The sequence below is a fragment of the Nicotiana sylvestris genome, chromosome 3, assembly GCF_000393655.2.
Source record: "Nicotiana sylvestris chromosome 3, ASM39365v2, whole genome shotgun sequence".
NCBI lineage: Eukaryota > Viridiplantae > Streptophyta > Magnoliopsida > Solanales > Solanaceae > Nicotiana > Nicotiana sylvestris.
Window position 1 is genome coordinate 157,010,174 of NC_091059.1, and position 14,456 is coordinate 157,024,629.

At 37.3% G+C, this 14,456-nt stretch overlaps 1 protein-coding gene across 2 annotated transcripts; it reads left to right on the forward strand.

The window, feature by feature from the left end:
• Positions 1–4,637: 4,637 nt before the first annotated feature.
• LOC104218068 (uncharacterized) lies at positions 4,638–13,974 on the forward strand. Of its 2 annotated transcripts, XM_009768466.2 has the most exons (13): positions 4,638–4,897; positions 5,488–5,575; positions 6,279–6,351; positions 6,444–6,824; positions 6,909–7,123; positions 8,912–9,229; positions 9,417–9,627; positions 10,776–10,868; positions 10,979–11,070; positions 11,312–11,429; positions 11,539–11,624; positions 12,752–12,803; positions 12,919–13,974. In XM_009768466.2, exons 3-13 carry the CDS (start codon positions 6,343–6,345, stop codon positions 13,429–13,431), a joined length of 2,088 nt encoding a protein of 695 aa, XP_009766768.1. In that variant the 5' UTR covers positions 4,638–4,897; positions 5,488–5,575; positions 6,279–6,342; the 3' UTR covers positions 13,432–13,974. The 2 variants fall into 2 exon arrangements, with proteins under 2 accessions (XP_009766768.1, XP_009766775.1); XM_009768473.2 differs by lacking the exon at positions 5,488–5,575.
• Positions 13,975–14,456: the final 482 nt, after the last annotated feature.

The window sequence follows — 14,456 nt, forward strand, 5'->3', positions numbered from 1 at the left end:
ACATACACAAGTACAGACACATATTAAAAAAAAAACAAAACCAAAACAAAAGACTAGGGGTATCCTTGATAGTTGGGTACATTCGACGAACTTGCACCAGGAGCTGGATTACCACCGCCACGCACACCACCTGAAGGACATTTACGATGGTCGTGTCCTGACTGCGAGCATATGCCACATTTACACGCATAAACGGTGTCACCAACATCCATTTGGTTATGTATACGCGTTCTCTTTTTCACTTGCAGCTTGCGCAAATAGTCCTTGTTACATACCATCTTAAAAGGTTCCGGCGACCAATAATGCTAAGCACCTAATGGTTGCAACTTCCCGCTATACGTGTCTACGTATTCAACAACACTATATTACCTATCAATATAGTTGGTTGCCCCATATCCAACTTGTTGAAAGCACTTCAACTCATGTGCGCACGACATGTGGTAGATGGTCCATTTCCCACATGAACAAAACCTTCTGGCTTCATTCACCATCTGTAAAGTATTCCCACAGTGTCCGCGAATAGCGGTCTTAACTTCAAAAACACCCCGGTCATCATCGTACTGTAGAAACGAATGCCATTGTGCTCGCCTCCTATACCTTTCAAATCTTTTCATGGGTATTGGCATAAATTGAACACCCTTATCCATCAATGCCGATGTAGCTCCATGCCTTTCAACTAACCTCTCCGCACTTTGTTTGAATGTCATGCGGACCATGGCAGTGACAGGCAGTCCACAGGCAGACTTCAACAAGCATTGAATGACTCCGACACGTTTGTAGTGAGGGCTCCCCATCGTCTACCGCCATCAGCATGAAATATCCACATGTGAAGCTCATGTCCCATCAACCAAGTAAAGGCTCGTGGATCTATCTGCCGGATCGCTTCCATGCGCCTGGTGAATTTGCACTGTTGGTGCTCAGTTACAGCCATCCATATTAAGTCATGCAAGGCCTTGTCAGGATATTTCTTCTGGAAATTGGCCTTCAGGTGCCTCACATAGTAACGGTGGTATGTATATGGTTCCTGTCATTCAGGAAAGTGTCGTACAGAACTTAAAATACCACCATGTCGATTGGATATTAGACAAATACCTGAACGTTGTTTGACAACGTGCTGCTTCAAGTGGTTCAAAAAAAACGTCCACATCGCTTCACTTTCGTTGGCACAAATGGCAAAAGCTAGTGGAAATATTTGGCCATTGGCATCAACTGCAACTGCAATCAAAAGCTTAATATCATACTTTCCATAGACATGAGTACCGTCTATGGAAATTACAGGACGACAATGCACAAAACCATCAATTGCTGCTTTAAATGACCAGAACACATAGTTGAAAATATATTTGGGTATGTCCGGACTACGCTCACACCTCCATTCAACAATAGTGTCGAGGTTAAAGTGTTGCAGTGTGGCCATGTACCTGAGCAGATTTGAAAAAGACTTATCCCAGTCGCCATAAATAAGTTCAAAGGCACGTTTGTGACCGAGATATGCCTTTCTTTTGGTTATAGTACAACCATACTCTTGGTGGACGGCTGTAATACACTCTTTAATCTTGAACCTAATGGACACTTCCAAATATGGAATCAAGACAAGAGAAATCAAGTCCACATCCAGGTTGAAGTGATTCTCATTGAATGTGTCCATTTCACATCTGTGGGTGCTAATAAATTTACCCACTTTCCACAAACCTGATTTCTTCTTGCTGGCATGCAACATCCAGTGACAACTCATAAAGTCTCTACGGCATACAACCTTGTATACCTCCGTAGTTGACTCACTTACTATCATCTCACGACACTCTCTTATACTATAGATTTTTACAGCCCTAATTAGGCGAGCTTTGTCGGGGAAATACATGCCCTTTGTCAGAACAGCTGGTCTAGCCTCATCCCACATCGCTAACCGAATTTCATCATCATCCTTTGTGAGAGCATCCATGTTCGACATACTTGGCAAATTATCAAGGTAGGGAATATTACGCTCATGAAATGGCACGTGGGACTCGTACACTCTTGGTCTAGCGGGAGGTGGAGGAACATGCTCCCTCGTCAGCTCAGGTTCAACATTCACTCCCTCCTCATTATCACCCTCATCATGGAAGGGTGTGTCATCTCCAGACTCATCCGCATTGTTGTCATAATCACTATCATCTTCCTGACTCTGCGCATCTGCCAACTCACGAGTGAATACGTCGTCTATGGGCAACTGTGTGAGGTCGGGAACATCAAGAAGCTCGTTTTCACTTCACAAAAAGAACAAAATGATAAGTTACCCAACTAAATAAATACTTTAGAAATAGATATATCACTTTACTTACAAGTCGTACTGTCTTGACGTTTCATGATGGATATTATCTTGTTGGTGATGACTCCTGGATGGACCACCGTGGTCCAATACTCCAGAACTATGCATATTCCAACTAGGGGCGGGGTCATAACTTGTAAATTTCATATCCGGACGGTACCCCTATGAAAAATATGAGTGTTAATACAAATCCAATTCAAACATAAAATAAACATCGCTAAAGCGTAGAAAAATTGAAGTTTACCAGTCGTCTTGTGGATTATATAAAGTCGAAAAATTATTTTGTGGCTGCTCATTCGCCAGTGGTGACAAGTTTAAATCAAGGCAAGCTCTTTCATCGGCAATCTGTCCGGCAAAAACTGCTCCAGAATAACCACCTGATGACTGGGGGTATCCCTACTATGCACGCCCTCATTATTGGGAACGTCTTCCACCTTGACGTACATTTCCAACAATTTTATTATAGTAAATTCCCTGTATTCATTCGGAATTCGCAAAAAAACTCTAAGAGTTTCATCATCTTCGATGTTAAACTCAGAGTAATAAGCAAACCCCTGCGGAGTCACTGAATACGGAAATCTACTGGTTACTTTAAGGTTAACCGAACGCTTCCTCTGACTCATTTTTTTTACGTAACAACGATACCAATTTATCGTACTCCATTGTAAGCGACAATTTAACATGACACTGTGGAGGTGAGCTATACCTCACAGAGTTATTCTCCAGCACAACCTCACCCCCAATATAATGAAACCCTTATTTTTGGCTCTTCAGACATTGTAAAAAAATGATTGATAAGAAGAAATGAGAAGTATGAACGAAAGTTTGAAGGAAAGTATTGAATGGATTTTCATAAAATTCAAACGCCTTTAAATAAGCTTGGGGTACAGATTTTTTTTATTATGTAAAACGCACTACAATACCACGTTTTATGTATTTGAATTATTGGTATGCCAGTTATCCTCAGAACACTTATTGGTGGGCCCAAATTTTAAAGCAAAACGCAGTATAATACTGCGTTTTCCTTAAACGCAATATTGTACTGCGTTTTGCATTAAAAAAATATTCCCAGCAGGTTCTGCAGAAGTGGGCCCGATAATAGGGAAACGCAGTACAATTCTGCGTTTAAGAAAAATGCAGTATTATACTGCGTTTTCCTTAAAAAAATTAATTTTTTAATAATACGCAGTATAGTACTGCATTTTACTTTAACGGCTAACTTTCTGTTAAAGTAAAACGCAGTATTATATTGCGTTTTAGTTATTTATGTAACTTTTTTTAGTAGTAGAAATGTATTTTTTGCCCAAAAAGGCATTAGAAAAGTTTCGGATTCGATGCAAACCTCAGTAAAAGTACTGATATTCACAAAACAAAAACCGATGGAGAGAACTCGATTGGTATTTGAGATAGCGAAGAGATGATGGAGCCAGATGAAATTCCATGGAAAAGAAGTAGAAATATCTGTATATGTGTTGTTATCTCACATGGCTTACTCACTGAACTTCAGCGCACGTGTAAGCGCTAGAACCACAAAAGATATCTGAAAATACGAAAATACCCCTGTATCTAAGCAGGGATGTCGACGGAGAGCAGCTTCTGCGCTCTTCTAAATAAGTAAGTAGAATACATAAGATATATACAAGATTTTTGCCGAGGTTAACGGGGTCCCGTGACCCCTCAACCCCCAACGTAGGTTCGCCTCTAACTACGAAGGGTTGCATCTTCTCAATTAAATTTACCATTTTGTGTAATTTTTTTTATATGTAAAGTATTTAAATGATTTAAAAGGGTATTTTGGTAATTTAACTTTTGACTTAAGGGTTTCTATAATATAGATATAAATATAGATAGATATATATCACTTAACCTTAGGGTTGGTAAAATGGTTAAAAGAAAACAATTAACCACCCATATTATCCACTAAAAAATCGGTTGGATAATGAACTTTTTAAAAATGGGTCAAATATGGATAAAAACCATATTATTCATTTAGAAAATGGCTAACCAATGAGTAACCAATGTATAACCAACGAGTCTAACTTTTACATTTGTAAAGCCTCGAATTTGGGGTTCCTCAAGTTAGGAAAACTAAAAATTCTTCCAAAAGTAATCATATGCAAGAATTCATGGATAATATGGGTCTGGTTAACCCGTTTTTTATCCGTATTAAGTATGGATCGGGTCAGATAATTGATCCGTTTTTTCATTACCCGTTTTCGACCCGAACAATATCCGACCCGACCCGCCCGCTTGCCACTCATACTTAACAAATATAGTTCCCTAGACCTTAATGTATGCAAAATTCGGACACTTTTGATCCTTAAACCTTTACACACTTTGCTAATTGCCCTGGAAGAACTGCTTAAATTAACTGTGATATCAAAACGTGCAAAAAATCACAACACAGAGATCTCCCGCCCCTTTACATAAGTACTGAAAATTACCAGCCAAAGAAAAAAAAAGGTACTAAATCTGGTTTCTATTGAGCATCAATATTTCGACCATTCTCTCCCTTTTGCGGTTTCCTCTTTTCTATAATTTCTACGGCTACGGGCTAACCATCAGTGCTTTCTCCGGCGAAATCGAGTTGTGAGTTACCTTTCGTTCTCTGCGATTCTCATGTGGCATAAACCTTAAACCCTAAACACTTTTCCTTTTGATTTTTCTATCATCTGTATAATGGAAGTCTAAGCTTATTTTTCATACTTCATATGATTTTTACTAGTTAATTTGCGTTCTTACTTATATTGGCTTCGAAGTTTGGCGTTCTTAATCTGCTTCTTCTCTTCGTAATTTCTAATCAAGTTTTGTTGTATATATTCATGGAAAAAAGGAAAATAAAGGAATTAGCTTTTTGAAAACAATAGTAGAGTTCTCATTTCCTTGCTAATGGACCCTTTTTGTTTATCATTTCTGCAACTTCTTTGATATCCATCATGTAGTATGATTTGTTCTGGATTTAGAATTGTGGAAGGTAAATTATTTACTTGTAAAAGTTACAGCATAAGAAATTTCACTTACAAGCTGAAAATGGTAATTCTTTTGATGGGAAAAGTTAAAAAAGATAAATCTACTGAAAAATGACATGAAATAATGAGAGCCACGTAAGTTGAATCAAAGAGGCTAAGCATTTTTTTGTTGTTGCTAAAGGCTTCTGATTATATCATTCTCTAATGCAGTTTGAAGAGAGCTAATTTAAGTTGTCATGTCGCAAGAGGAAATTCTTGGTGTTCTGTGATGACTATTGTTCTAGTAACTTCAAACTTGGTAAAGCCACTTTCGAAAGTGATACATTTTTCCTCTCCAATTGCAGTCTTGTTAAATCTTTTTCTTTAAATCTTGGTATTTCCTTTTGCCTGAAGTATTCTCATCCTTGGTCTTTGATTCAAATAAACTGCAAGGCAAAAAAAAAAAAAATCTTGTCTGAGTTTACTCCTTCAAAGGTTATATGATGCAGTCCAAAATAGGCAATTAGCCAATTATGAGATGAAAAAAGAGAAGAGAAAATAAGAAAATCTGGACTCAAAATTCAAGTGAAAACATGGACTTTACTGATCCAAAAGGAAAAAAAAAGAAAAAAACTGAAGAAGAGTGAAAACATGGACTCATGAGGCATTACAACAGCAGCAAAAGCTAGAAAAAACCAGGATCCATGCTGCATGAGATCAGTGTTGTGAAGGAAGTGATCCTATTGTTTAGATTTTTGGTCCAACTGGTTGCTTATATCTGCAATTTTCCAGTCTATACTTTTGGGTGGAAGGAGACCACTAAAGCAGTAGTTTTGCCCAACCCCGTAAAGTTAAAACTAAAGATCCATATTTCTGCTTTCATGTAGTTTTATGCTGTTCTTGATTTTGAACTGACCTGTTCCTGGAATCATGAGCTGCCACTGCTTCATACTACTCTTTTTATACTGCTGATTTACTTTTTTTTTTTAAGTTGCTTTTACTATTATGTATTTCTTTTGTAGTCTGGTATCCTTGCAACAGTATGAGATTCTGGTTGGCGAGAAACTTTTAGCAATCTTCCATACCATGAAGTTTGTAAGTCTCTTCCCTTCTCTGCATATTTGCTTGCGTGCATATTTTTGGAGTACATACTGACATCATGTATTCATGGATTCCAACATTTGCAGACATGTTTAAGTGAGGGCAGGGGCTATTATTTCCCACCATGCCACATAGTCAATATTAGTGGCTTCCGGGTGTTATTTGACTGCCCTTTGGACCTTTCAGCACTCTCGGTCTTCTCTCCCCTACCAATTGTTACATCTTCTCTGCTTGATGAAAAAACTTCAAATGTTAGTGTCCAAAGTTCATCAAATTCAGAGTCTGTAAGACGGGAAGTTGGGGAGTCTCTTGATTCCAAAAGTTTGATACGGGCTGAGCCTTGGTACAAAACTGTGAAAAGCTTGCAGCTTTGGAGTATTTATTCCATAGATGTGGTACTAATCTCAAGTCCGATGGGTATGCTAGGGTTACCATTTCTTACCCGCCTCAAAGATTTTAGATCGAAGGTGATGGAAAGGATATTTTCTTGCATTTATAAATAGAATTAACCTTATGCTGGTGAATTTCTTATAATGTGGTTATCTCATCAGGTATATGTAACGGAAGCAGCTTCCAGACTAGGGAAACTGATGATGGAAGACCTTGTTTCCATGCATATGGAGTTGAGACAATTTTATGGACCTGAAGAGTCTGGTTGCCCTCAATGGATGACATGGGAAAAGCTTGAACTACTTCCTATGGCACTAAAGGATATTGTTTTAGGCAGTGAAGGGACAGAACTTGGTGGATGGATGCCCATATACAGGTAACACTTTTTCTTTTTGATGAAGTAAATTGTTGTATTAAAAGAGAAGGCATCAAGAAGATGCAAGATTACAAGGAGCTACTTACAAGAAGCATAAATACAAAAATAACAAAAGTGAGTTGCTAGCCCCATTACAATGTCTCTATCCAGGACAAGAGTACTAACAAACTCCAAAAAGTGTTCAGTACTAACTGTTGGGGACGACTTTGTCCAGCAAAAAAAGATGGTTAAACAACTGGCTTTAAGAGAGTGGTTTGGAGTTGAGATGCCATCAAACCATCTTTTGTTTTGAGATGCCATCAAACCATCTTTTGTTTCTCTCATTCCATAGACACCAAAAAATAACTGCAGGGATCATAATCCAGATCTTTTTGATGGACTTATCAACTTGCCAAAGACTCCAACTCAAGCACGCCTCTCTCAGATTCTGTGGCGTGACCCAACTTATCCCAAAAGTACAGTAGAACATGGTCCGTATGTCAATGGCTACTGGACAGTGGACAATGCAGGAATAGGTGACTGATAGACTCCTGGTTCCTCCTGCATGGATAACATCTATTAACCAGTTGAATCCCTCTTCTGTTGAGATTGTCTTATAGGCAAGCTTCAGGTAGGGCTGTCCAGTTGAAACCAATGACCTTCACTGGTAATTTGGTCCTCCATATCAGCTTCCAAGGTCATGCATCAATTACTTGATTCCGAGAATTGATCTGTCTATAACATTCTTTGACAGTGAAACTACCGTTACTGCCCCATCTCATCATGTATGAAGCATTCCCATCAATATTGTAAGCCTCCACTTTTGCTATCATTTCCATCAAGCTTTCAATCTCCCAGTCTTGAGCAGCTCTTCTAAAGTGCATATCCCAGGTATTGCTAGTTCTGTTTTGAGCAATTGAGGAGTTCTTGTCCAGAGCAAAGTGGAATAGATTAGGATAGTCCTCCATAAGTGTAGTATTATTGAGCCACTTACCCTTCTAGAACTTGATGGGTGCTCCATTGCGCGGCTTGAAATGAACATATTGGAAAAAATCATTTCCCAACTTGCTAATGTACTTCCAAGGTCCTACTCCATAATCGGCATTAACACTTCTTATTTCATTTGATAGAAAGATCTGTTTTTGTCATGTTTCTTGTGGTTTGCTTTCATCAATTAGTGCGTTTACTTACTAGATATTACTCTGCTACTTATGCCTAAGTTTTTAGATGCTTGTTGTGCTTTTTTTGTAGGATGGACTTGGATGTAAATGTTCTTCTTGATACAGAAGCATAGAAATAACATACCGTAAGAAACTGAGAATACATGATTGCAGGTGTCTCAGAATTTTTTTCACCAATATAAACATAGGCTACTTTCATTCTATATCAAATTTACTGGTTTAAGTTAGTGAATAGTCTGTTATGATTTCTATGAAGTTGTAAGGAGTTGTGCTTTTGCAAATGAGATATCTGCTCATCGGAGGGGACATTAAACTGAGACATGAAAATAGCGAGACCTTCAATTTGGTATGGTAGTGGAAGTAAATAGGAGTCAGTTCCTTCTCAGTACCTATATATAGTTACATGTGGATGCATTTATTTTTCAGTTACAAACTTACTGACTTGGAAATGGACAGTTAGACGTTTTTTATACAGAATTTGACTATTCATCCCAGTCTTAAAGAAAAGGACCCTGGTTCACATAGCCAGTAGTCGAAAAATGAAAAATGAAGCGGAGACTTTGAAGCTCTGTGTTTGTTATGGGTTGATCTTTATATGATCTGCAAAAGTGATGGGAAAATTTTTCAGTGCAGCTGATATCAGGGGTTGCATGGAGAAGGTTCAATCCCTTAAGTATGCTGAAGAAGCCTGCTATAATGGCACATTGACCATAAAAGCGTTCAGCTCTGGTTTGGAGATAGGTGCATGTAATTGGAATATCCTAAGTCCAAAAGGAAGCATCACATATCTTTCTGGCTCAGTTTTTGCATCAACAACTGCATCCAGTTTTGATTACAAAGCTCTTGAAGGAAGTGATGTTCTATTATATTCAGACTTCACAGCCTGCAATGATGTTGATAGTGAAAAGAATGATTTCCCTCCTGCTACTGCCAGTTCCTATCCAAGGTACATTCCTTTTGTATTATTCTGGAATATTATACATATAACTGAAGCTGTCCGGCATGCATAGGTGAGCAGTCTTCTCTTGTTCTCCATCCATTTTCTGATTCATCCTTTATTCATCTTCCTCCGTATCATTTACATATTTTCTGGAAGGGGAAGTCATGAGCTTTGAAACTTGAAACATGTGCAGTGATACTGGTAGTTGTTGGGAAACAATAACTGAGTCCTGGCTTGATTCAGATGAGTACTCAGAAGAGATGGACAAAGTATCTTTTATATGTTCATGTGCTTTGGACTCTATTAATGACGGAGGATCAGTCCTTATTCCTATTGGACGGCCTGGAGTCATGTTGAAGCTATTGGAACATGTATCACTTTCACTAGAATCTTCAAATTTGAAGGTATGGTGTAAAAATTGCACATGTATTCAGCACGTTTGCTGGATATGATCACCTAAAATGACAAAAATACTCTTAAAGAAAGGCGGCTTGCTTTAGTATATAAAAATAAAGTATATTATAAAAATATTAAATCATGAGGGTATTATATATTAAAGATTTTTTTAATTTTGAGTTCACATTTTTTTTGGGTGGTATATTGTGATTCATCTCATAGAAATCTCTGTATTATGATCCTAGGCAAGTAAACATCCTGTGGAAAGATTTTCAGCACAATTTATTCTTTCTGATGACTGTTCATTATTTGGCTACACAATATGCTATTCAGACAATTATTTGCTACTCCAGTAATTCTTTTTAAATGTTCTTGTTTTCGAAATATACAAACTTCGGTTGTTTTTCTATTTTGAATTTGGGAGCGTGTTGAAGAGAATCATTAAGAATAATATAGAATATTCTTAATTATTATGTTAGTCAAGTGTATGCTATCTTGATCATTATTTCATAATTAAAAATCTCAAGTGTTAGGTAACAATCAAAGAAAGAATCTCAAAAGTTAGGAAACGTGCCTTTATTTCATGTAGCTCAAAACTCCTATATAATGAGTACTTATATTGTTAGCCGGATATTTCAAAGTTCAAACAAAGATTTTCTCTTCTCTTCTCTTCATCTTCATCTTCATAATTTATTAGAATTTGAGTCTTCATTTACTTGGAAAATTCAAGGATTTCCAAGAATTTACTGAAACACGAGTATACTTCTTTTTCGATCGGTATGAAACTTGAGTATACTTTCAGTGACGAGAGATCAATAGCATTTCCCCCATCCCTTCCAATGTTGTTTGTTGATATTGCTGTTGGAGATATAAATTCATAGTTATACTAATTGTAATCCTGATGGTAGGAAGGAATGAACATCGAGAGATTCGTATTTCCTAGATATTATACACAATCGTGGACTATTGCCACCCGTTATTAAAGATATATTTTGAATCCGTCTCTGATCAATACACATGGACAAGAATCTTCCAATTCTCAAGTTTTGCTTCCTTTCATTTATAATTTTTGCACACTTAGTTGCGGATACCTAAATTTGCTTCAGCTGAAATATGTTTTATATGTATTTAAACTGGGTGTTTTTGTGCTGTGTAGGTTCCTATATATTTTGTTTCTTCTGCGGCAGAAGAGTTATTGGCATTTTCCAATATCATACCTGAATGGCTGTGCGGTCAACGTCAAGAAAGAGTACTACATTAACTGATAATCACTGTGAATCTAATCCTTTTGTTGTTAAAACATAAAGCTGAGCAAGTAGATATTATGCATTTCTTTTTGTTTTATGTGTGGGTCCACAGCTCTATTCTGGGCAACCTCTATTCACTCATATTCAGCTGTCAAAGGAAAAAAAGCTCTTGGTATCTCCTGCAATTCATTCATCGAAATTCCTGTAAGATATATTCTGTCTCCTCATGTCGAAATATAAGCTACAAAGAATGAGCATAGTAACCTGCTTAATAATCTTAATCATCTTACTGTAGACGCTATTTTGGCTTTGTTACACCGTTTCTATCCTTTTACATCTTTTGACTTCACTGTTGTCTTTGGTTATGAAAAAAGAAAGAAAAGAAATGTTATTGGAGCTGCTGTTACCATCAACATCATTGGCCTAGTCTAATATATATGCTCAGAACAAGTTGGCAGGAACCTTGCATAGCATTTTGTCCTCACTGGAGTTTGCGACTTGGCCCTGTTGTTCATCTCCTTCAACGTTGGTGTGCCGATCCTAACTCTTTGCTTATTATGGAGGTGCATGCCAGCTATATGACTTTTCACATTCACAAATCTCGTGTATCTGGTTGTATGACTAATGTCAAGCTTGACGATATTATTGAGGTCAATGTTTCACATTTCACAGGAAGGAGCTGATATCAATTTGGCTTTTTTGCCTTTCAAGCCAATTTCAATGAAGGTCCTTCAATGTTCATTCATCTCTGGAATAAAGTAAGCAAACTTTTTTTGATCCTCTCTCATGTGAAGCAGACAGCGCCTGTCTGGCTTTTAGCTCTTTATCCTTTTGGTGCTCTATAAGTTCTGTTGGACTTCGCTGAATTTGCTAGAACTATTATTAAGAGGTGCCTTAGGAAAAAAGAAAAGTACAAGATGCTTCTTGGAAGGGTCCACAATGTTTGATCTAAAGTCACTTGGCTGCTTACCATATGATTGATTATCTTTTTTAGGTAGTTTATAGGCGAGTTTTGAGAATTAGAAAAGAACCCATTAGATGCGCATGGCTGTACTCTTGGATAGTTTACATACCATCCCCCCTTTAAGTGTTTTGTTTTTGATAAGGTAAAGCGTTTTGTTGATAAAGCAGTAAGGGTACAGCAAAAGGTTACGAAGTTCAAGATTACATCATCTGCCACATAAAAACAGAATCAAGCGGTTCCATAAAATCAGACATACCAATCACAGTATTTTCTCTATGCCAGCAAAACAAATTTGGCAAACATCTGAATAATACAGAGGCAATCATCTCCTTTCTTCCTTCAAAACATCTTCTGTTTCTCTCATGTCACACTGTCCATATGATACATAAAGGAATTGATCTCCAGATCTTCTTCAGTCTTCTTTCCATTCTTTGACCTTGCCAGCAGTGTAGTAAATCTCTGAAGCTTTCTGAATCACCTAATGAACATCAAAGATGTTTAGGAATAGGGACCATATCCTCCATGTTTGTTTATAAAGCAGCAGCAAATTATTTAACAGTTTCAAAAGAGCGTTCACATAAACACCTGTTACAGAGGCTAAGACTCCTTTTTCTGTAAGTTATCTTGTGTCAGGCAAGCACCATATGTAGCAAACCACCCAAAACATGCTACTTTAGTTGGAGCTTTAGTTTTCCACAACATATTCCGAGGAAGATTACTAAGCATTTTGAGACTGTTCTTGTAACAGTTCATAACTAGATTTCACAGTGAAGACTCCTCATTTTCTTTAGTTTTAATTATTAAGTTCACACAATAGACATTATTTTTTATTTCTATTTCAATTACTACAAATTCATAGCTCTTTAATTACCATCTGGCTTCTAGTCATTACAAATACAAACTTCATTTTCTATTTTGCAGGCTAAAGAGAGCTATACCTTTACTAAAGATACTACAACCTAAACATGTGCTGGTAGCCCCCCTCTCTCCTCCCCCACAAACCCCAACCCCAACCCCAAATTTTCTGCTCCAAGATACTGAACTGTCATTCATGCTCTCTTAACTACTACCTCTTTTGCTTATTTCAGGTTCCTGAGGGTTTGAGGTCCCATATTAGCTGTTGGAACCCCACAATTTCAGTCAGTTATTTCTCTGAAAATGAAACTGTAGTTATACCTAAGTTAAATAATGCAGATATGTACATCGCCATGGACTTGGCTCCTGAGCTGCTCAATTATACAAAAGTAATACAAGAAAATAATATTGTAAGATTAAAGGGAGAGTTGCTCGTTGAGCAGGGAAAACATCAGTTAGTTCTTGGAAAGAAGCAAGTGCTTTCTTCACAAGATAGGCCATTGTTATTTCTGGGTAGAGTTGACTTGAACTCCCTTCTGATGGCCCTAAAGAAGATGGGGATGAAAGCAACTGCACAGCATGCCCAGATTACTAATGGATCAGAAAACGTATCAATTGTATGCATCTCGGAGCCCAATGAAGCCTTAATAGAGGTTACAGCAACACGAACCATGATAAGCGTTGCTGATGAGAACACAGCTTCCCTGGTTTCTGAGGCTGTTCGTAGCACTTTAGTTTCTATTTGATAAAAGGTGGCCCTTCTATGTCCCTAGATGCCAATGGTTTAAGAAATTGACTGATCGCTTTCCAGCTTCGAGGGGGGAAATTATTTATTGAACTGGGAGTTGAAACAATGAAAGGTGTCTCGTGAATGGATGTTGGAAGGGAAAAAATGCATATTGTCAATATGTATGCTAATATTGTTCTGGTGGTGACAATTGGCTTCCTGTTCCCTTTGCTTTCTCAGCTATCTCCTCTAAGTTTCAAGTACCTTTTTCTGTGATAATTGATTGAAGGGCTATTTAATTTGAAAGAGCAGATTCCAGATAAACTAAGTTGAAATGCGGATGTTAAATTGAAATTGTCTATAAGTTGTAATGCTCCAATAGTGGTTGATATAAGGTTAGGGGCTGAAGATGTTTCAAGTTTGTATAGTTATTTCAGATCATTCCAATTTGAAACCAAAGGTGCAAAAAATGAGATATACTAATATGTACAAGTACAACAGTAAAATATTTAAGAAAATGCAAATTTTCAGTTTCTTAATGCCATTTAAGTTTTATCTTGGATTTTATGTCTCTTTTTCTCTCACTTGCTCGTTGATAAAAAGGGTTTGTATTTTCATGATAAATCTCATTTATGCATTAATTAGTTAAAAGACAAAATTTGCAGCTACAGTAAATTGATCTTAAAATATACAGTAAATCATATTTGAAGATGCTGCGTGGAAGATGGGACTATATGTCATTTGTCTCAAATGCGGCAACGTGAGAATATTCGGTTTCAATTGGAGCTTACAAAATCTGCATTTCTTCTGTAAAGAGAAGTGAACTAGAGATCCAGAAAAAGCCGACGGTACAACCCTACAAGGTGTCAATTGTTTGGTTTGACTTCTGAAAATTCGTATGCCTGGTATGATTAACTAGTCCGCGCTTCTTGCGATGTAAATTCAGACTACATTATATGTGAATTACTCAGATCATCTAAATTGCTAAAAGTAAACTTCAATAAAGCATAAAAATAATATAAGTCTATGCATGCATATAGAAGT

Excerpts from the sequence above, each read along its gene's own strand:
- LOC104218068 (XM_009768466.2), top strand. Across the intron at positions 9,628-10,775 it reads TAGAATCTTCAAATTTGAAG|GTTCCTATATATTTTGTTTC; the intron begins GTATGGTGTAAA and ends TGTGCTGTGTAG. Across the intron at positions 10,869-10,978 it reads GCGGTCAACGTCAAGAAAGA|CTCTATTCTGGGCAACCTCT; the intron begins GTACTACATTAA and ends GTGGGTCCACAG.